The sequence below is a fragment of the Coenobita brevimanus genome, chromosome 40 (assembly GCF_032717465.1).
Source record: "Coenobita brevimanus isolate Jiangsu-jjx chromosome 40, ASM3271746v2, whole genome shotgun sequence".
NCBI lineage: Eukaryota > Metazoa > Arthropoda > Malacostraca > Decapoda > Coenobitidae > Coenobita > Coenobita brevimanus.
This window is the reverse complement of record NC_136993.1, coordinates 4,178,828-4,203,392: the sequence shown is the minus strand read 5'-3', so window position 1 is coordinate 4,203,392 and position 24,565 is coordinate 4,178,828. Positions and strand designations below refer to the sequence as shown.

At 42.3% G+C, this 24,565-nt stretch overlaps 1 protein-coding gene across 1 annotated transcript in view; it reads left to right on the top strand.

Moving 5' to 3' along the window:
* LOC145397254 (ionotropic receptor 93a-like) overlaps window positions 1-15,057 on the top strand; it is a 29,211-nt gene extending 14,154 nt beyond the window's left edge. The window contains exons 7-9 of the mRNA XM_080270451.1: window positions 1,963-2,100; window positions 4,746-4,935; window positions 14,755-15,057. Coding sequence (XP_080126577.1) covers window positions 1,963-2,100; window positions 4,746-4,935; window positions 14,755-15,057 — 631 coding nt within the window. The remainder of the gene's footprint in view (window positions 1-1,962; window positions 2,101-4,745; window positions 4,936-14,754) is intronic.
* The last annotated feature ends 9,508 nt before the right edge of the window (window positions 15,058-24,565 follow it).

Below are 24,565 nucleotides of genomic sequence, written 5' to 3'. Positions count from 1 at the left end.
CAAAATAATCCACACTTGTAAATCAGGTATGGTGTACAGTCTTTGAAATACGACTTGAATAAATAATCTGAACATATGACAGCACATTTTATTGTGCTGTTTTATCTGTAATATAAAAAAAAAAACATGAGATATAATACACTGGAATTTTTTCCAATGAAACCTAGACAAAATGCCAAAATGACCTTGAAAATTACCTTGGAGGTCAAATTGGACATTTCCACTTTACAGAATAGGGTGATATTACGGGTGGTTGGCAATACATTTTGATCTTTCATTTTCAATATTGAGTGCAGAAAATTAGCATCCAAAAATCGTCAAAAATCGTCAAAAACTATAGATTTGTCGTAACAGCTGTTATGAAATCTTAAAAAGCAGACACTCTTAGTATTCTGAAAGTATTATTGTTATCATTGCAGGCCTAATTTTGATGGACTTTTGGTATGACTCAAATTTTTTATGGATTCTGACCTGTGACCTTGAAATCAAGGTCAGGGTCATTCATACTAAACAAATCATTTTCACTCATGACCCTCTGCATTTCTCCCGAGTTTGGTCAAGATTGGCTAAATATTTTCTTCTTTAGCACTTTCAGGCATGGTGCGGCCATTTTGATTTTCCTAAGTATCTCAAAAAGTATTTATTGGATCTCAGTATCAATGCCCAGGTGCACTTGTATATGCTAAGGACTACATACTGGAATATTTGCAAAGGAATTGATTGGGTGTTTTCTGCTGCGCAGGAGAGCAAAAATTGAAAAAAATAAGGTAGACGGCGTTAGTCCTAGGATTATCTTTAATTTGTGCCAAAACAAGCCTGCAACCATGATACATCACTGCTGAAAATTTCGAGTATCTATCTCAAACGATCTTGTAATGCCAGCCGTCTAGAAATGGAGGTGGGCAGGCCATGTAGCAAGAATAAGGGATAATCGATGGAGCAAGAGGTTGACTGGCTGGACACCAGGAGATTGTAAACGTAGTAGAAAAAGGCCAGACAGGAGATGGAGGGATGAGACAGAGAAATTTGCAGGGAAAACGTGGCAAATATTGGCTCAGTCAAGGAATTCATGGAGAAGGTTGGGGAAGGCCTTTGTTCAGCAGTGGACTTGTAATGGCTGATGATGATGATGATGATGATGATGATGATGATGATATATATATATATATATATATAATCAATAAGAACTCCACAGAATCTGAGTTCTTACTAATATGCGAATAAACGTTTGCGTGATTTTGTCTGTCCCATTTTGATCCCCTTGGATTTCAAAGTGCCAAACATTTTAAAAGACGCAGAACGACGAGCTGACAATGACGGCGTAAATAATACTTACGTACAGTCAGTTGCGTGCGAGTCAGGGGCACATGTGTGCCCAATTTGCCAGGCACTGGGAATGCCCTACATGTCATAACACTGGGTGGAATAAACTGAAATTTCGCATGGGCATGCGTGGTATTTCTGGGCAGGTCCATGTCAAGTTTGGTGTTAGTGCGTGTCTTGGGATCAATGGTTTAGCGGCCCAATAGGCCCAGCAATGCTTGTATTATCTGTATTACATATCACAGTGGTAGTCTTCAGCCATTCGACACACTTCAGGACGTCAAACTTTTGGCCTAAAGGACATGTAGTGGATTCCGTTAACTGTCTTTGCTGGTAGTTATTCAAAGGAAATGACATCGTAGTGGAAATTTCTGTATATGTGCAATATGCTTTGTGGAAGTGTTCAGCCACCCAGTATGAGTAGTGGGACAAATGACTACCAATGGCAAGACTTGGAGGAGGTATCAGTAGTAATCTGGATGGATCAGTGGCCTTGTATCTCTGGATTGTGAGTAAATAACCGGATACACACAAAGGCCTGCTTTGCGGAGATGAGCATTACAGCTAAACGGCACATAGAGTCTGTCCCACATTTACTTGAGCCTTCCATGTTACAGGGGCCAATAATTTCCCCTACAGCATTACGATGGAAGAACGGGGCATGTCTTGGAAAGCCTTATTCTCTGCATCTGAGTCAGCTGCCTACCGGACTGTGGGAGGACTGTTGCACTTGGGTGGAGATATTACGGAGGGACTCAATGCTGCTGTTAGGACACGGTAAGTTATATTTCAGTATTACGTGCATCACTTATTACACCAGAAAATAATGGATAGTATCTGAGTTAATACCATGCGAAATTATGAATGGAATCAGTTGAATTTAATTAAGTGCAGTAGGATGTAGTACTAGATACATGAGTGACCACACACAGATTCGTTACGTAAAGTAATGTATAAGGCTTCACAAGAGTGGAGCAGCCTGAGTGTGGAAATCTTTAGATAACTACAGTGAATCTCCATCTCTTTCACTTCGCGATAGTGAAAGACCGCACGTGAAAATCCTATGGGAGCACAAAATGATCCACTAAATAGGGTTTTGCTTAAGTGAAGCACCTTGCGAGTTAAAATCGTTAAAGTCTGACTGACTGGCCTGATTGCTCATAAAAATGCTGCTGCATCAAAAAAGTAAATTGGTTAACATTGTCAAGATATATAAAAACATACTCTGAGGGGGTTTAGCTACTGAGACTGACTAGGAGTGTGTATGAGGGTGAGGTAATTCGAAGGAGGAAAAGATGGAGATCAAGAAGGACATAAAAAGTACATTAAATGTTATGAGGGAGGTAAAACCTTCGGTGAGTTAGTATGCATATTTGTAATGAACAGCTTGAGAATACTGTGGCAAGCGAGAAATGGTGTTCCTATAATAACCCATTTGATGTCGTGGCAAAAGTGTAAGTAAAGAAATGCCTGGGATGTAGGCCTGAATGGGGCTTTGCTGAAGTGAAGCACCGTAGCCTATGGGTGTTTGCTATAGTCAATTATCTTGCGTACGAAAATATTTAGGGAGCTAAAGCGAATCACCACATGGAGATCATTAGAGGCCACCTTATGCATGAAAATCTTTAAGGAGAGCTTGGCTGACCGGGCTGCCCCTACAGATGCCTTCACATCTAAAAATACTAGATATGCAGACAGAAGACAGATAATATTCATTAGTACCAATTAAGGAGAGATTATATGCAAAGAGTTTTACATCAGCAAGATCACGTATGCACTTTCTTCTTGCTATTTTCAACCATTTTATTCAGAAGATGATAGGATTTTACAATGGTAGAAGTAGCTACAGCTTTCATAAACTTCCATAAGGTACTCGTAAGCTAAATAAAATCATGTGATAATAGCAAACATGTTATATAGGAAAGATGTCCTGAGGCTGAATTATTAAAGCGCTAGATTTTCTGCCGTTTCCATCCTTAGAGAAATAAACAGCAGTAAGTGTAGGCGCTCTGCTTGTCTCATTTAACCCACTTCCCATCCTCGGAATTAAGAACAGCGTTTGAATTCTGTTCATATCTAGTAACTCGTTTACCAGAGAGAGAGAGAGAGAGAGAGTAAATAATTCAATAGTTTAACATCCTAATTTCTTTAATTATCCCCAGATCACATGCTTAGTCAAATAAAACAAGTAAAAGAAGAATTTTGAAAGTCACACCCTCGACCATATCCATCACCCCATCACATCTCAAAAGGTTTTCTTTGCCTTTAGACACACTCCCCACACACTTACAACACAGACACACCCCATACACTCTCTGGAAGCGTACCACATGCACCTCGGACAAAGGTGTGGGCGGCTGAAATCGATAGAAGTGTGTTTAGAAAGAGAGAGTATTCCAGGAAATTGGCGTTTGTTAAAGAGCTGGGAACTGTAACCCTCCTTTGGGATGGACTGAATGAGAGCAAACTTCCAACAAGGAGGAATGGTACAAGTCGACAGACAAAGATGAAACTGCTTGGAGACTCCGCACATATCATGGGATCAATAGAAAGGACCCCATCAGGCCCATACGACTTTGATGTCAGAAGTACGTCACGTGAAGAAATTTTAATGTCAGGCATGAGGAAGTCAGGGAGGGAGAATAGCACAGGGATCATCTAAGATGGATTTGGAGGAGAAAGTCTGGGCGAATTCCTGCTTTACAGTAGAAGAAACAGCTACAAAACTTATCAGAGAAAAAAAAAAAAGGGGGGGGGAAGAAGAAGGAAATATATATTTTTTTCTTTCAACGTCCCAGAAGGAGCGGGAAGAACCTGAGTCAACTACGAATGTAATTATTCTCAATTTGGCGAAGAAAACCTTAACGCGGTGAAAACTAAAAAAAAAAAAAAAAATGAAGATTCAATGGTACGTAGGCGTTGGTATCTTTTGTAGGCCTCCTTCTTGTGTGGAAAACTTGAAAACAAAAAGACTGAAAGAAAAGCATTCGGGAGCCGAATGCTAATCGCCAGCCAGAATATGCTGTTGGCCAAGTCCAAGATTTTGGCCATATCCTGATACCCTGAAGGTTTCATGTTGATAGCTCAAGCCGTTCATGAGATATAATGGTGCTAAAGGCGGGCGATAAAAACTAGTTGACATTTGGCAGCCATTTTGGTGACCTTGACCTTGACCCCGAATGCCCGTTTTCGAACTCGGCCAAGATTTTGGCCATATCTTGATACCCTGAAGGTTTCACGTTGATAGCTCAAGCCGTTCAAGAGATAGGCTATAATGGGATCAGATACACACACACACACACACACACACACACACACACACACACACACACACACACACACACAACGTGCAATAAGTAAATGTCAGATCTGCAACCCAGTGTGTGTCCATTGCCTTGACGATTACCTTATTATCATGACAGAAAGCACGCTCACTTAGGGACAAAGCAGAATCTGCATCTGATCATGTCCAGCCAATTCGCTCGCTTAGATGGCACGTCCCCGCTGTACGTCGGGAAGGAGAGTATGTATAAGACCCTGGGTGGCTGGCCTGTTCCACACGACGCACCGTACAAGCCTGCACTGGATGGCGCTTTGAGGTATATTTTACAAGTAAGTGCTTTACTACCCGCTACATTCAATTACCCTGAGGGGCTGCAATCAGATCAACACTAAACATGACGGTATCTTTATGTTTTTTGTTCAATCAAACATTAGTTCTTATGGATTATTTTCTTTTTTTTTGGAGCCAAGAGGTTAAGAGGGGTAGGGGGTGTTTTCAAGAATACTCCCCCAGTATCCCTGCTTGTCGTAAAACGCGACTAAAAGGGTTGGCGGAGGGTTAGTGCCCCTCCCCGGAAAACAACTAACTAAAAAAACAAACAAGAAGCCTCGGACAAGGACTGACCAAACGATGACGACCAAGGACCGGACAAAGGACATGGTAATTGGAACTTGGAATGTAAGGGGAGCGAATGATGAGGTGAAAGAGAAAGAGATTGTCCAGGTGCTTGAGGGTGCGAAAGTGGATGTATGTGGAATAACTGAAACAAAATGGAGAGGAGAAAGTGTGAGAGAATGGGAGTATGGATGGGGTATATGTGCAGGAGTAGGTGAGAATGAGAGGACAAAGGAAGGAATATGTATAGTTGTGAGTAACAGATGGAAGAAGAGCATAAGACAGTATGGATCAGTTAGGTCAAGGATTGTGTGGGTAAAGTTGAAAGTTGGAATACAAATGTGGGCGATTGTGTGTGTGTATGCGCCAATGTAAGATCGTGCTAGAAGAGTGAGAGAAGAGTTCTGGACAAATGTAGAAGTGTGCATGGAAAAGTTTGGAAGGAATGAGAGAGTGTTTTTGATCGGTGATATGAATGGTAAAGTTGGGAATGTGAAGGTGGATGGAATAGTTGGTGAGTGGGGTGTGCCTGCTGAGATAGATGAGAATGGGAGTGCGTTAGTGGACATTTGTGCTGGGAGGGGATTGGTGATAGCCAATACCCGCTTCAGGCATAAAATGATCCACAGGTATACATGGCGCGTGATGAGAAGGGTGGATGGTGAACTGAATGAAAGGAAGGCAATGATTGATTATGTGTGTGTGGATGAAAGGATGTGAAGATGTGAAATGGATACAAGAGCTTATTGAGGTTGGGGGAGTGGACTTTCTTACCACTACTTGGTGGTGGCCAGAATTAGGATTCAAGTAAGATGGAGGAATAGAAGAAGGGAAAGACGAGAGGAAGTAGTTGCAAGGAGAGTGGAAAGGTTACAAGAGGATGAGAAAAAGGCAGAGTATAAGAGAGAAGTGGAGGAACGATTGGGCAAATATGAATTGGAGCAGATGGGAGACGTGGAAGGTGTGTGTAGGATATTTACAGAAGAAATATGTGCAGCATGTGATGTGGTGTGTGGAAGGAAGAGAAGACGGAGGGGGGTCCAAGGAACAGCGTGGTGGAATGAAGAGGTGAGACAGGCTGTGGCACAAAAAAAGAAAGCATACAATGAATGGATGAGAAATAGGGGCGTGGAAGAAGTTGAGAGGCGGAAGAGAGAGTTATATGTAGAAAGGAAGAGAGAGGTGAAAAGATTAGTAAGAGAGAGTAAGAAAAGAGTGGATGAGGAATTTGGAAGGAATTTGAGTGTAAAGTGGAGGGACTGTAAGAAAATGTTCTGTAAAGAGGTGAAAAGAGTAAGACAGGGTGGAAGTGAAGTTAGCAGGGGAGTGAAAGATAAAAATGGTAGATTACTAGTGGAGAACGGAGAAAAAGTGAGCAGATGGAGAGAACACTTTAAGGAATTGTTGAACATAGAGAATGGAAGTAATGTGAGCATAAGTGGCCGGGGAATGGCTGGGAGAAGGAGGGAGGTGAGAAGACAGGAGGAAATCAGTAGGATAGAAGTTGTGGAAGTAATGAAGAAAGTTGAATCGGCGAAAGCCCCAGGAATTGATGGAGTGTGTGGTGAAATGCTGAAGCATGGGGGAGAGATAGTAGTAGAATGGATGTGGAAGATGTGCAGATTGGCCTGGGAGGAAGGTAGAGTCCCGGAGGATTGGAAGTCAGGTATAATTATTCCCTTCTACAAAGGAAAAGGAGAAAAAGAAGTGTTTGGTAATCATAAGGGCATTTGTCTTCCTAGTATAATAGGAAAAGTGTATGGTAGGATACTTATTGACAGAGTTAGAGAAAGAACAGATAAATTAGTTGGAGAAGAACAGGGAGGCTTTATGAAGGGAAGAGGTTGTGTAGATCAGATATTCATTCTTAGATCTTTAGTGGAAAAGTTTCTAGAGAAGGGAAAGAAGTTGTATGTGGCTTTCATGGATTTGGAGAAAGCATATGACAGGGTGTATAGACAAGGATTGTGGAAAGTGTTAAGAATATATGGAGTAGATGGGAAGTTGTTGAATGCTGTGAACAGTATGTACGATGGTGCGAAGGCTGCAGTGCGTGTGGATGGTGAACTAAGTGAATTTTTCTCATTGAAAGTTGGGTTGAAACAGGGATGTGTCATGTCTCCATGGTTGTTCAATCTGTACATGGATGGGGAAATAAAAGAGGTACAAGGTAGGGTAGTGGATGTTGGAGTGGCCCTGGTGAGAGAGGATAGTGTTTGGAAACTCCCTGTACTATTGTTTGCAGATGATACTGTGTTGTTGAGTGAAGACAAAGGGGAGCTGCAAGGCTTGGTGGATGAGTTTGGGAGAGTGTGTAAGAAACGGAATCTAATGGTGAATGTAGGGAAGAGTAAAGTGATGGTCTTTGAGAGAGGTGAAGTCAGCGAATGTACAGTGAGGTTGGATGGTGAGGAATTGGAAAATGTGAGTACGTTTAAGTACTTGGGTAGTGTGATGAGTAAGGATGGAGGTTTGGAGGGTGAAGTGCTTGAAAGGGTACAGCAGGGAAGAAAGGTTGCTGGTTCTTTGAAAGCAGTGATAAGAAACAGGGAAGTGAGCATGGAAGTGAAAAAGTTACTACATGACATTATTGTGATACCAACTCTAACGTATGGAAGTGAAGATTGGACATTGTTGGAAGGACACAAGTCAAGAGTGAGAGCAGTGGAAATAAGTTATTTAAGAGGAGCCTGTGGAGTCACATGGAGAGACAGGCTGACGAATGAGGATATAAAGGAGCGTTGTGGTGTGGATGTGGATGTGATATGAAGCGTTATGAGGAACACACTGAGGTGGTTTGGCCATGTGGAGAGGATGGAGGGTGAAAGACTGACGAAGAGAGTGTATGTGAGTGAGGTGGAGGGGGGAAAAGGGAGGGGGAGGCCGAGGATGAGATGGAGGGATGGGGTGCAGAGGTATATGAGAAAGGGGTGTGTGAGTTGGGAGCAGGGCAGTGAAATGGCGGGGGAGAGGGCGACTTGGAAGCGATTTGTTTGTGGCCACCCCAAACGGGATTGAGGCGCCTGGCAATAGATAGATAGATAGATAGATAGATAGATAGTTTTGCAACTATCTCCATGTTATTGTATAAATCATCTGTACATGGTAATTGTCACGAATCAAATTCGCAACATTTCCCTTTTGTGAGAAGCCACGAACTATTAGTGGAAAACTCACTGTGTATCGTTCAGTTAACCGCTCATTTGGACGGAAGCTTTGTCAAATCAATTTTTCATTGTCATACATGATCGTCTTTGTGTGAGACATTAGCGCTTCCGCTGAGCGATTTGTTTTGGGCGCATTTTGCTCACTCGACCGTTAAAAATGCGGCCTATTGCTCCCCTTTTCTTTCCCACGACTTACTGAGTCGCGTGTTTGTTGTGACGGAGAAAGGTCCTGTGCTCCAGAAGTGTGAGAGGTCAGCTAGCACCCAAGCTCCACTAGTACAGTTGCCCAGTCCTCCCACCTTGAATTGGGTGATACACAGCATTCATCGACCAGTATTTCATTTTTGTATTTTCCTAGTCTTAAGAGTTTAATTAAGGTGTTTTTTTCCTAGGCATAAGAATTTAGCTCTTGTGTGAGTGAGTGAGTGCGATCTCATTAATTTGATTTGAAATGTAACGTTAAATTTATTTTTGTAATCAATAAATTTAACAGTTCTTTTTCTTTAGCTTAATGTAATGTAAACTCTTGTTTCATTCTCCAGTTAAGCTTATTTCCCATATAGCTCCTAGCTTGCATAAACGTTTGCCTTTCATAACTGGTACTTAGACCAGTCTTGTATTAAAAACTTAAAATCCGTTGTGCCTTCTAGGAGTTAAGCATCAGCAAGAACCTGATACCATTGTTAGTATTAGTTATTTATTGTCAGGGGTGAAGTAACTTTCTCCAGAGGCTACAGTACTATTGAACAGCAATTGAGTGATTAGTCTCTGCTGTGTACTGTCGAGAAAGTTTATAAATTCTCGTTCTTAGAGAATCGTTGCTTGATTTAGCAAGACAATCATTGTCCCTGCTCTTTAATATTATTGAATATTATTATCAATTAAATAATATTTAGCATTTATATTAAAAACCCAGTGATATTATAAAAACTACCGTGATAATTTAAAAACCCCGTGACAATTGGCGACCTCTTTCCAGGATATTAACTCCTAGCTCTAAAGCTATTCACGAGATAGTGCTCACTCGTTCATATTTAGGTATTTATAATTAAAGTTTATAGGCACAAGTTTATTGGTGTTTACCGTTAATTTAGCAAGTGAATTTTTGCTTTATTAATTCATAGAGTACTTAACTCTATTTAGTACTTTATTTTTGGTAACGCCAGACGATTTTATTCGCTCCTGGGTAGCCGCCGTACCCATTGTGTTAATTATTGAGTCTTCCCAGTCATTTGCATTTTTGCTCTAATCTTTGCCAGTTAACTAGATAAGACTGGTCACCACTAGCTTGTGTCTGTACTCTTTACTTGTGTTTATTAGTATTCGTTTGCGAAGCAGTCAGTACTCAGTTTCGGTTTGCTTAATAAATTAGCGCCATGGCTACCACTGTATTTTTACAGGAAGCCAAAGAAATGGGTCTTATAGACCCAACTGAAATTAAAGAGTACATACTCTCACGGCATAATCAGGAGCAGCAGCGCGAGAACGATGCCCGTGAAGAGCATAAGATTCAGCGCGAATACGAGCGTGAACAGCGCGAATACGAGCGTGAACAACGAGACAGAGAACGAGAACACGAACGTGCCGAACGTGAGGCACGCGAAAAACATGAACTTGAAGTGCTGAAGCTCAAGCGAGATTCCTTGGCTTCAGACACGTCTGGTGCAGTTGGTCCAAGCTCCACGAGCGTTCCCCCTGCACATGTCCTGGCGACCCCACGCATCAAGCTTCCTTCATACAAGGAAAGCGAGCGAATCGAGCCGTACATAGCTCGTTTTGAGGACATGGCAGACATGTATCAACTGGATGAGGCAGCTAAGCGGCTTCAGTTTCTTAGCCTATTTGAGGGCCCTGCCCTCGATATTCTCCACAGAATTCGTGGAGACAATCTCACATATGAGATGATGAAAGCTGCACTCATTAAGGCGTATGGTCTCACAGTAGACGACGCCAAAGTTCAGTTCATGCGAGCTCGTCTCCAAGACAAGGAGACAGCTGTTCAGTTCCTCGATCGTCTCACTGCTTACTTAAATGAATGGATGGAGAAAGATGAAACTCCTTCCACGCGTGAGGGGATAATTGACCTTATGCTGCGTACACAGCTAGAGAGGTCGTGGCCTGCTGAGCTCATAGCACAGCTTAAGATCTGCCAGGTGAAAGATGCCAGCCGAATGGCAGAAAAGGCTGACGCATTCTTTACTGCATACGGGTATCAAACTCGTAAGCAAAACACCTGGAGCAGAAAAGATACTGCCAAGTCTGGGAAGCCGTCTCAGACTGAACCCCAGCAACAAGGCCATTCTCAGAGTAATGGCCAAGGTCCAAAACCGCAGTGGAAGGACCAGGGGCAAAACACTCAGAAACCTGAGTGGAAGAGGTACAACAAGTACCCTAACCAGCAGCAGTATCAGCCATGCAACCGACCGTCCGGACAAACTTTTTCACCACCAGCTCAAAAGAGGCAGGAAGCAAACGCAGCCTTCATTCCTCAGCAGCAGCACGGTGGTCACGTCCCTACCAGTGTGGGTGCTCCCCCACAGTTCACTGGTCCCACAGTGACAGTGAACCCCCCTCCACAGATGGCCAATGTTCCATCTTCCCAATATAACCCTCAAGGCACAATGTTGGCCGCATCAATTCAGCAGCCTCGTGAGTGGCTAGCTGCTTCCTCCACAGGCCCTCCCACAGGTGACAGTACCTTCCTTGTTCAGCCAGGGTTTGTGGGAGGCATTCCTGTGAAGGTCCTGAGAGACAATGGTTCCTCAGGTTGCTCTGTCAAGCAGAGTCTAGTTCGGCCTGAGCAGTATACAGGTCGACAGATCCATGCAAACCTTATTGATGGATCAGTGAGATTGTTCCCTGAGGCATGTATCCAGGTGGCATCTCCATTTTATACTGGTACGACACTTGCAGTTGTCATGCCAGAACCTTTATTTGACCTCATCATTGGCAATATTCAAGGAGTCAAGGATAGTTGCTCCAATGATGACGGTACTCAGACTTCGGCTGCTGCGGTTACACGAGCCATGGCTGAGGCTCCAGATTGTGTCACCCCAGTGATCATTGAATTGCCGCAAGATCTGATGTGTAGTCAACTTGTTGTACAAGAACAACATTCTGACCCGACACTTGCTGCCGTGCGGAACAAACAAAAGGGTCAAGTGATTAAGTATTCACGGGGAGGTCGAGCCAAGTTCCTTCGTAAACAAGGACGGCTCTACCGTGAGTCACGAACACCCGAGGGCGAGGTTCGACTGCAGTTTGTCGTTCCCGCCAAGTACCGCCTAGCAGTGTTACAATGGGGTCATTGTTCAGCCTCAGGAGGTCACATGGGCAAAAGGAAGACCCAGGGCCGTATCCGAGCTGACTTTTTCTGGCCAGGGATGGGACAGGACATAGATAGTTTTGTCTGTTCCTGTAGTGCGTGTCAAAGTAACACCACTAATCAGGAACATGTCCTTCCTGTGCCGTTCGTAACCACACCTGTAATCTCTGAGTCAGTTGAGAAACAGGGTAGTGGTGAAGTGGGTGCAGACCTGACGTCTCGCCCATTGGCCCCACAGGACACAGTATGTCCAGGGCCTGTACATACATATTATGTACCGTAGGTTAAGGGGGAAGTTCGAGAGAGAACTCCACAGAGGCGACTCGAGGCTATGGAAGACCCGAGTTTGCACAAGGATTCTCAGCTCCCCGACACTAATATAAGTACTGTAGGTTAAGGGGGAAGTTCGAGAAAGAATTCCGCAGAGGCGACTCGAGGCTATGGAAGACCCGAGTTTGCACAAGGATTCTCAGCTCCCCGATACTAATATAAGTACTGTAGGTTAAGGGGGAAGTTCGAGAGGGAACTCCGCAGAGGCGACTCGAGGCTATGGAAGACCCGAGTTTGCACAAGGATTCTCAGCTCCCCGATACTAATATAAGTTCTGTAGGTTAAGGGGGAAGTGAGAACTCCGCAGAGGCGACTTGAGGCTATGGAAGACCCGAGTTTGCACAAGGATTCTCAGCTCCCCGATACTAATATAAGTACTGTAGGTTAAGGGGGAAGTGAGAACTCCGCAGAGGCGACTTGAGGCTATGGAAGACCCGAGTTTGCACAAGGATTCTTAGCTTCCCGATATTAATATAAGTACTGTATGTTAAGGCACAGGTTGAGGACCCGTGTGCAGTTCGAGGCTATGGAAGACCCGAGTTTGCACAAGGATTCTCAACTTGCCGACCATAATCGTGTGCTATAATTAATGGCGACCTCGAATGTACGTCGTAGCACTGACTGCTAGGCAGAGAGAGTAATTGTAACATAATAAAATTTTGTCTCATTGACACTTTTGATGCTCCACCTCAATTGATTTTGCAGGTACAGCAATGGGCGTAGCAGTTTTGCTGTGCGGGCCAGCTGATCGTCTGCCACACGCTGCCGCCTCTTCTCCTCTGCCTTCGTCGTCGCCATATTATTATTTACTATGTCATTTACACGTAGGTACAGTTACACTACAACTGTCACACCTACACCGTGTATTACATACATCACACTACACAACAATTAGTTGTCAGTGTAAATGTAGCGACTTTTCACTCAGTTTGACCTGAGTACAGGATTTTCACCGTTGTCACGGAGTTTTTCCCTCAAGCTTGCTTCTATTAACGTAAATACGAGGTTTTTTCGCTCACTGGCGACTGCGACTTTCTCCTGTAGCAGGATAGCACACACACCACAGTGTGAATCTTGTGTGACTGAGTTAGGATGTGTACATATATATATATATATATATATATATATATATATATATATATATATATATATCCACAAATTTTTTCCCATAAGGAAAAAATTTAATTTTGTAGGGGCGTAATGTCACGAATCAAATTCGCGACATTTCCCTTTTGTGAGAAGCCACGAACTATTAGTGGAAAACTCACTGTGTATCGTTCAGTTAACCGCTCATTCGGACGGAAGCTTTGTCAAATCAATTTTTCATTGTCATACGTGATCGTCTTTGTGTGAGACATTAGCGCTTCCGCTGAGCAATTTGTTTTGGGCGCGTTTCGCTCACTCGACCGTTAAAAATGCGGCCTATTGCTCCCCTTTTCTTTCCCACGACTTACTGAGTCGCGTGTTTGTTGTGACGGAGAAAGGTCCTGTGCTCCAGAAGTGTGAGAGGTCAGCTAGCACCCAAGCTCCACTAGTACAGTTGCCCAGTCCTCCCACCTTGAATTGGGTGATACACAGCATTCATCGACCAGTATTTCATTTTTGTATTTTCCTAGTCTTAAGAGTTTAATTAAGGTGTTTTTTTCCTAGGCATAAGAATTTAGCTCTTGTGTGAGTGAGTGAGTGCGATCTCATTAATTTGATTTGAAATGTAACGTTAAATTAATTTTTGTAATCAATAAATTTAACAGTTCTTTTTCTTGAGCTTAATGTAATGTAAATTCTTGTTTCATTCTCCAGTTAAGCTTATTTCCCATATAGCTCCTAGCTTGCATAAACGTTTGCCTTTCATAACTGGTACTTAGACCAGTCTTGTATTAAAAACTTAAAATCCGTTGTGCCTTCTAGGAGTTAAGCATCAGCAAGAACCTGATACCATTGTTAGTATTAGTTATTTATTGTCAGGGATGAAGTAACTTTCTCCAGAGGCTACAGTACTATTGAACAGCAATTGAGTGATTAGTCTCTGCTGTGTACTGTCGAGAAAGTTTATAAATTCTCGTTCTTAGAGAATCGTTGCTTGATTTAGCAAGACAATCATTGTCCCTGCTCTTTAATATTATTGAATATTATTATCAACTAAATAATATTTAGCATTTATTTTAAAAACCCAGTGATATTATAAAAACCCCGTGATATTTTAAAAACCCCGTGACAGTAATGATACAATTTCATACTTCATCGCACTTAAGAGGTTGAAATTTTCACCAGAATGCTTTTCGGACAAAATAAATTCTGACTGGAAATATCAGCCGTTCCTGTTTGGCACGCTATATTACAGACATACCTATTCGGTTTTTCACACACACACACACACACACACACACACACACACACACACATACATATATAGTTAGATAGATAGACAGATATTGATGCCAGGAGTTAAGTGGGTTATTTTGAAGTAGGGATGGGCCCTACAAGAGTTTGCTTCTAAGAGAAGGTTGGGATGTCTACTTTTGCACTAGCAGCTGTTCACTCTTGCCTTCAGTGTTTATTACTGACTAGTCTAGGCCCTGATCCCTGCGCTACTGATGGGCTAATAGACAACTGAATAATGAATTGGTGGATCATTTAATCAAACTAATTTAAGTGAATACTCTGCTTAATTTGGTACAACATATTTAACTGAAATTTGGCTTTGCTCTCAGGCAGGTTTGTACGAGCAATGGAATAAGGAAGTGCTAGAAACAGCTGCACGAGAACACCGCATCAAACAGCGAAAGGAGCTCAGAAATCATCAGCAGGAGGGAAAGCTACAAAGGGACAGTCAAAGCACAAAGTTTAGGAGTCTGACGCTTACACATGTTGAGGGGCCGTTGTTCTTACTTCTGTTGGGTCTCAGTCTGGGAGGAATGATCTTTATTGTGGAGAAATGTTTGATGCTGCGACCGACTCAACTTAATCCGTGGACTGAGACACATTTCTTATTACTTACCGCTGCAGAGCTGTGACTTACCTATTATGAGCGAGATACCCTGCCTCCTACCCCAAAGTTTCTGGAAGGAGCAGCGTCAGTCAAACACTGTGTCATATTGGGCTAACAGTCATCTCTTCTTTTCATCTTCCAGTAATTAGCAGTATCATGTAATATCATCCAGTAAGAGCAGCCATGAAATTACTAGTACTGAGTTTCCACAAATTTCTGCTGGGTTTGCAAAACATAACTGTGTCTAAACAACACAGCACACTGAGATGCATTTTTTTTTTTCATAAAAAATCATTCGATTTCTTTAAAGTTTACTTGCAACACGGAATTCAGCATTACATGGAATGCAGTTTGTTCTATATATATTTTTTTTTTATGTATACGAAAACTTAAGTTGTTTTACAAGGTTATTTCTCCTCTCAATGAAGCTGTTTGCATGCCATATTTTTTTTAATCTGCCAAGAATATGTGTATACCCTGCTTATCGTCCATGTGACGGGGATAAATATGGGTGTTTGACGCGTCAACACCACTGTTAGATTGTGTTTATCTCATTCGTGACCTTGCAAAGAGCATCTTTAGTCAAATTCTGTTCTTCTAGAAATATAAGTATACAACACATGTATTTAATAATTATTCCCTTTTAAAGACCGAGAACAGGATAGGAAAATAATACAGTATTAGAAAGGATATTAGGGACGATGATGCGATATAATTATATGATTTGCATTAGAGTTTCCTGGTGATCCTTTAGTTGATACCCTGCAAAGGATGCACCATGACAATAAACTGATAAAGATTATCCTGTTGCCTTACAACCTCCTGCCTGAAGCATTACAATCTTATCTTTCACTTAACTGGTTTTATGGTATGAATCAATGGGAAAGGTGTTCTCGGCAACGAGCTTTCGTAAAGGTTAGTGTAAGAAATACTTACCATAGCAGTCATACCACACCTCCAATAACACTGTAAACAGAAAAAGTAATTACCTAAAAAAAAAAAAAAAAAAAAAAAAGCTTTGGTTGCCCAAACTTAATGCAAGAGTGGAAGTTGAAAGATTAATTATTGATAATTCACAACAGCGTGAAGAGAAACATAGTAGTAAAATCCATTCTCTATATTATAGATATATTCGGGACGTTTCAAAGGTAGATATCTTTCTATGCAGCAGTTTAGTATAGGGTGAAGGGCGGATAGGAACGGGGTCCAAGGATAGACACAGAGCCGCAAAACAAGAACATGACCGTACAACAGAAACAGGGACCTTGCAGAGAAACAAAACCATCAACTAAACTCAAGGTTGTAAGACAGAATGAGTGAAATAGAACATAAATTGGGCTGTAAGAAACAAAAGAGGCCTTATTGACACCCGTACAACAGAAACAGGAACATTGGGCAGAAACCGGGCTGCATGATAGAAGCAAGGCCGCTGGGAAGAAATAAGACCATAGGAGTGAAAGGGAACCATACGACTACACATTAGATTTGGACGTAGGGATGGGGGAAGGAGAGCATGCACGAGTGATCACGCAATCTCACCTAGGGACGTGACCTCCACGGCCACCATTATTGCACTTTGCCTCAGGAAGAGAGATGACATAATGCTATCTGGCTTATATATATATATATATATATATATATATATATATATATATATATGTATATATATATATATATATATATATATATACATATATATATATATATATATATATATATATATATATATATATATATATTTATATATATATATATATATATATATATATATATATATATATATATATATATGTATATGTGTGTGTGTGTGTGTGTGTGTGTGTGTGTGTGTACACAACGTTTCTACGTTTGCTGTAACTAACAGAGTATCATTTCACCACTGTTCCATTAAATGATGATCATAGCATGGATAAAGTAACAGAAACGAGACCGTAGCATCATTTCATCAGGGTGTTATCCCAATTATGGATGACTTGCTGGTAACAGGAAGAGTTGAAGATCCTGATTCACAAAAAGTTGGATATAGTTCCTAACCTTCCTTTGCTGAACCTTCTCAGTGTTTCAGCACAAACAAAGTAGCCCATGCGACTCTCATTAACATTTGCCTCTAACTTTGTACACATCTCTCGCACATTACAGAAAAATCACTATTTCAAACACACACACACACACACACACACACACACACACACACACACACACACACACACACACACACACACACAGAACAATGTCTGTGCACCCAGCCTCAACGTTCATGTGCGAGGGGTGGGGGGGAGAGGAGGGGAATGGACATAACTGCCCACACCATCAGCGCCTCTCTTGCTACCGACCAAATGTTTGACATTTTACTTCAAGTGCATCGTTGGTAAGTTCCTCAGTTTGCTGTATAAAAATGGAGCACTCAGCCATTGTTCGCCGAGTGGTTCGCTCAAACACCAAATATTCTACTTTGACCAGCGGCCTTGACCTTCCGTTGCTTGTTGTAGAAATTAAGTTACTTCATCTTTGTCCGACTTTCAACAATTTCGCCAAGACTGGTAAAGAACGGATCAAAACTGAGCTGACCCAGCCTTGTTATATTGACCTTTGACTTGGTTATCAAAATTAAGCCTCAGTCTTTGCTGACCCTCAATCCTTCCACCATGTCCTGGTGAAATCGAATTCATCTGCGATTTTACCCTTTGCCTGAAGATTCTTAAAAAAAAAATAATCGAAAATACTCAATTCAGAATGTTCTCTCTCTCTCTCTCTCTCTCTCTCTCTCTCTCTCTCTCTCTCTCTCTCTCTCTCACACACACACACACACACACACACACACACACACACACACACAATAAAAAAAAGCCTCCATACCTTGCCACGGGTGTAAATATACTGTAAGGGGTATCACCAGGTCGCACATGGACCCCATCATGCAGCATTTGGTCCACTAGCAGTGACTGAAACCATGCATTGCTTTACTTAAGCTTCATGCAAAGGCACTTTCTGTAGAGGCCCTGGCCAGAATGTGTCGCTCCCAGTCTACTTCTCCATTTTCTTTTACTGTCCTCCCCCACTGGGGAGGGATGGGGTGTTAACCTCCGGGATTTGTGGTTGGGTTTAGTGATATTCTAGCAGACTAAACAGCTAGCTGGAAAAATTTCTTAGATGGGGAAATTCCTTAGACGTTGGCGACCCATATTCTTCACTGGATATATTTAATATAATATTGGGAACTCGCACATATATTAGTATTCTCCTTTTAGCTTACGCACGATTCAGCTATTCTGGGGCTATTCTGTAATTAGATTTACCTGTACAAATACCTTTTGTTCTCTAAATCTCCTGTCTGACATCACAAATAACGAAGAACAGTTCTCGTAAATGACACACAGAAGCAATGTTAACATCCTTCATCAGACTCCGTTACCAATGTATTGGCTTCCTGCTTCCTGTCTTGTCTTTCAAATATGAATTTCTTTCTTCAAAATTAAAGTGGGATCAAGGTAAGTTTAAAATCTGTGACGGCTGGTTGTTATTCATTTTTTTATTAGTATTACGTCTCCTTTAATAAATCAGGTTAGGCTTTCATTGCCCTGCTCAAATTTAATGTGGGGTCAGGGTATGGATAATCCTAAAGAAGGGTGGTTTTATGCACCCTTCTCATAATCATTGACCTAAAAATGGGAGATGGCTATAAAATATTTTCCTTTTCTTTAGTGTAATTTCCAGCAGGGTTCATGTGGAAGTGATCAGTTGTTCCAGGTTTTCACCCATCCAAAAAGCCCGCGGTGGGATACTCGAACATATTTACAGTCAATATGCGGTCATACTTTTCATTTTTTTATCCAGGAAGAACTAGAGACATCGCATGACTCTGTTTCTCTCCGTGTCAATCCTGAAGAAACAATTACAACCTACGGCATTTTTTTCCCTCGCAACTTATTTTTTTTTTTTTCAGGATTAATTCGAGACTTGGGAACATTCTGCAAACACTTCCTTCTTCTTCCAGTGAAAAAATATTAATTACAAGAAGGAGGCGATCGTAAGTTTATGTGTCCTCTTCCTAATTCCCAACGGAACCCTCGTTATCTCTAGGAATTGATGAGGTCTCAATAAGTGGCCATTTAGCACGGATATGAAAGATAAAATTGCTCCAACCTCAGCAAGAGCCAAGGGAGTAAACATAGAAGTAATGCCAAGTAGAGTATGGATTGGGACAAGATAACTGACCTCCTTCAGTATCAGTTTAGCTCCATTTACACATACTGTATTTTCCACGTACAGTATACCAGCAAACTTCACACTGCTAAACTTAGTTATTATCATTACATATAATACAGCGTTTACGGTTAATTTACCAGACACACACACACACACACACACACACACACACACACACACACATATATATATATATATATATATATATATATATATATATACTGTATATTGCGCCGAATGGGTTACTGAGAGTTATATCTAACCTGTCCAGTTTGAAATCTCCCCTTCATCCTCATCATCCGGACCTCCTTTCCCAACCTAGGGCAGGGTGAGGAGTAGCGACTGCCAGACAGCCCAAGTTTGCCAAGTCCAATGGGCCACGCTTCCATTCACTCATCATTGAAGCCCACGGAATCCTGGCTCTATCTGATACGACAAAAAACTTTCATCACATGCTGTAGCTTCACATAAACGTATCTGATAGAGTCAATCTGAACGCTGTCACGTAAAAAAATGGTGCCACATCTCTCCTTAAATGAATAAAATTGTCTGCAAGTAACAGTAATAAAATAAAATCAACCGTCTTAGGATATTTATGGGTGACGTATCCATAGCCTACTGCATCAAACAAATCCAGTTACAGTGAACGTAGTTAACATCTACCGACACTCAATCAATGGTGAGCCAACGAAAAACATGACAGTCCTTTTTCCCTCGGTGAATGACGATCCGTAACTGACGGTATCGTATCCTTCGACCTCCTGTAGATGCTCAGGGGATTAGAAACAAGATGGCAGTCGGTGATGGGGGATTTGAACCTCAGGTATTAACACCCTCCCCGGGATCATCTTGTCATGCAATTTGTTCGTGCTCTATTTTACAGTGATTATTTTATCCTATTATTAATTCTTGCTATCTTCCAACGATATTTTGAACTCCGTCAAGTAGATAAATTCGTCAACATTCCTTAAATTATGAGAAGCCATTCCTATCTATCTATCTATCTATTGCCAGACACCATAATCCTGTAAGGGGTGGCCATTTGACTTTGAGTTATTTGTTTTACAGAGAGGGGCACTAACCCTCCACCAACCCACTTGTTGACACGTAGGGAGCACGTATGGTTTGGTTTTATGGTTACCACCCAGCGTTGTAAATGGTTTCTTGGCTTACAGGAAACCATTTGGCTTGTCACTCAATGTAAAGCCACCTGTAAAGGAAAGAAAAGCAATAAGAAGTGACAGGAGAGATGGGAGAAATAGGAAGAGAGGAGATCAGGCACAGAAAAAGAATGATAAAGGCTAAGGAAGAAGTAGGCAGCACTACATCAAGTGAGTGGATGATGATAAACGGAATTAAAGCGCCTCGACGATAAATTCAGAAACGGAATGGTCAAACAACCGGTATTTATTCCAATGCTATGAGCTTATCTTTTATTTTATATTATATTTAGTACAGCTATCTCCAACTTTATATTGATCAGGAGAGACATTACTTTAGATGATTCACTTAAGCTTGGCCCAAATTTTCGTTTCTTTTTTTTTTTTTTTTTTTTTTTCGTAGTTCATTGCTCGGAAAGTACAATACTGTGGCTCTACATCTTTTCGGTAGCACTTCTTTGTGCAATGGGTGGGGTTTATGGCAATTTGAAGTGATGCCATTTGGCCTACGTAATGCCCCAGCTACTTTTGTGGATCTCATGGATCGTGTACTGGAAGGCCTGCACTGGCGGACAGCTCTCATCTATCTTGATTATGTAACTGTATTTGGATAGACTTTTGACCAGAAATTGGACGGGATTTCAGAGGTGTTCAGCAGGATCAGCGGCGCACATCAACACGAACCACAGGAAGTGCTACGTGTTTCAGAAGGAAGTGAAGTACCTGGGACACATTGTAGGCGAAAGCAGTGTCCGTACTGATCCAGAGAAGGTGGCAGCTGTGAAAAACTGGCAGGCTCCAACTTGTGTGAAGGAGCTACGGAGTTCCCTTGGTTTGTGTACCTACTACCGGCGCTTTGTCAAAGACTTTGCAACGATAGCTGCACCTCTACACATGTTGTTGAGGAGGGGGCAGAAGTTTGCGTGGACTGCAGTGACTCAGAAGGCCTTCGATGAACTCAAGCATGCGTTGGCAAGCTCTACAGAATTGCCATACCCAGATCAGAGTTAGCCATTCATCCTGGATTTGTGATGCTAGTTACCATGGTATTGGTGGAGTCCTGTCAGAGAAAAAAGACGAAAAGAGTATGTGGTGACGTATTACAGCAAGAAGCTTAGCCCACCAGAGCGGAACTACTGTGTGACCCGTAAGGAGCTCTTGGCAGTGATGAAGAGCCTTGATTTTTTCCATCCCTACTTGTATGGGTCCTACTTTATCATCAGGACAGACCATGCAGCACTTGCGTGGCTGAAGACACGAAAGAATCTGGAAGGACAACTGGCACGTTGGCTCGGGAAGCTGGACCAGCACAACTATGAGGTGCTGTATCGTCCTGGGCGGGTGCATGGCAATGAAGACAGCCTGAGTAGTCGGCCTTGTAACCCAAAGTGCCGGCAGTGTAATAAAAAAGAAAATCTTAGCCAGAAATGCAGCCATACTGCAGTGACAGGGCCAGCATCAGATGAGGAAGACCTGAGGAGGATGCAGATGGAGGACGCAGATTTACAACCAGTGCCAGAATGGCTGCAGCAGAGTACAGTGCGACCATCTTGGGAAGAGGTTTCCAGATTCAGTCCTGCGACCAAGAGCTACTGGAGTCAGTGGGACCTTCTTCGTTTGAACCATGGACTGCTGGAACATCAGTGGGAGACACCCGATGGCCTCAGCAAATATTGGCAACTGGTGGTTCCAAAGAAAATGAGATCTGAGATCTTGGATGAGTCCCATAACTAGATCACTAGTGGGCAACTGGGAGTGAAGAAAACTAAGTCGGCTGCGACAGAGGTTCTGCTGGGCTGGCATGAGTCAGGACGTTGAAGAGTGGTGACGGGCCTGTGATGTATGCTGTGCCAAGAAGGGACCCATGAAACGTGGTTGCGCCCCTCTTCAGCTGTACCAAGTGGGTGCACCGATGGAAAGAGTCGTGGTGGACATTGCTGGACCTTTGCCACTGACTGAAAGAGGAAACCGATATATATGTGTCGCCATGGACTACTTCACAAAGTGGCTAGAAGCCTATGCCATCCCCGATCAAGAGGCTGTGACTGTTGCTCAGGTGTTGGTTGACCAGTTTTTCTGTCGTTTTGGGATGCCACAAGAGCTACATTCAGACCAGGGTAGAAACTTCAAGTCTGCTGTGTTCCGTGAGTGCTGCAAGTTATTGGGGATCAAGAAGACCAGGACAACCCCACTAAGGCCACAGTCAGATGGGATGGAAAATGAATTCAAGTGGACCTGGGATAAGAATTGGCCAACTACTGCGTAAAAAGAAAAACGGAATGAGACAGCCCTTGCATGAATCCAGTATGGACGGTGGGTTTTTGCGCCAATGTGGTGATATGTGGAGGTATAGGACACATAAAAGAAAGCTCGGAACAACTGAACTCATAACACATCAACGGAACCCATAACACCTGTGCTCATAACATAACAACAAAACTCATAATATAACAACGGAACTCATAACAACTGAACTCATAACATAACAACTGAACAACTCATAACATAACAACTGAACTCATAACATTACAACTGAACTCATAACATTACAACTGAACTCATAACATAACACAGCACCTGAGCTCAGAACATAACAAGTGAACTCATACCATAACATCAGTACTCGTAACATCTGTGCTCACAACACCCTTGAGGCGAACAGTACTCACATATCCATCATCTGTGCCAAAAAAAAGTCTGTGTGTTTGGTTGGGTTTGTCTGTTGATTTGTTAGCAACCTTATGTAACTCTATTGGATGGCAATGCACCACACTGAACAGTGATTTAGGACTCAGAGGAAGATATGATTAAGTTCTAAGTGAAAATGGTCACAGCTATGTCATGATGAAAATGATAAACTACTCGGCTATATAGAATTCCACCAATTTTTGAATGATGATTGGGAATGAAACAAAAAACACGTCATTAAACTCTAGACGAAAAAAATAAAGGTGAATGTCATGAAAAATATGATAATCACTTAACTGTGCACATTTTACGACCGAATCCAGAACGTGCGTGGCACCAGGACAGCCATGTTTTGTATGAAAAATGGTTTCAATTGATACTTTTGCACACACACCACAAAGCCAGTCAGGAGACAAGGCGTGTGTGCTGGACAATCCCCAGGTCCTGTCCTCCCCCCTTACTATTTTTTAATCAGCCCATACCCCACTGACCGGGCTAATGTATGGCTTGGCCTGCATTATAGGTGCAGGGAATCTGTAAACAAACGAACGATACTTTTGACCTCAGGAGGGGGCATAGGTTTCACAGTCTGCTCCCAAGGCCCAGCAGTCCTCCTACATTCTATACACCTCTTCATGTCCTACAGGTGACTTAATGAGAATACAAATGAAACCATCCCAGGGAACATTTTACTACGTTGAATGGTAGTCATATAACCTTATGATGCGCGTTGACCTAATGAGTTAAGGCGCTCCAGCAAACTAGAGTCCGCAGGGGTTTATATCCAAGGTGTGAGTGGCGTTTATTGCTCATATAATGCCTCAGATGGGAGTGACTCTAATCACCCACGCCTTATATGTCGGCACTGGGTTTTGTTGCTCTGTGCCCGTACACTCCTGATGGGGCAGAAAGAGGCTGGATGATGGATGGATGGATGGACAGGCATATGACCCTAAACATCTGTCAAGTGGTCAGGATATAAAAAATTAAAAAAATGACCTAGTCTGGTTCTAAAAATTAAATATTGGTAATGGCTTGCATTGTCTGAGCTAGTTCATGCTATCATCATCAGGTGCTGTAGAGGGACGCCTTCATGTGGTGGCGCTGACATAACCCAGCTCTCCACTGCCCGGTTATCCAAACGTCCCCGAACTCCCTCCGACCCGTGATTTTGACGTTTGATCGAACTGAATCAAAATACAATCACTTCATCCCATTCCACCCCTTCCCACACACACACACACACACACACACACACACACACACACACACACACACACACACACACACACACACACACACACACACACACACACACACACACACACACACACACACACACTCACACTATGTTATAAATTTTTATCCACATCGAATCAGGGATTCATGAGATAGCTCCAGACCCTGAAAGTTGATCTTGACTCCTGACTTTTGACCTATGGTAGATCTAAACCATTATCCAGTCACTTGTTTCAGCGG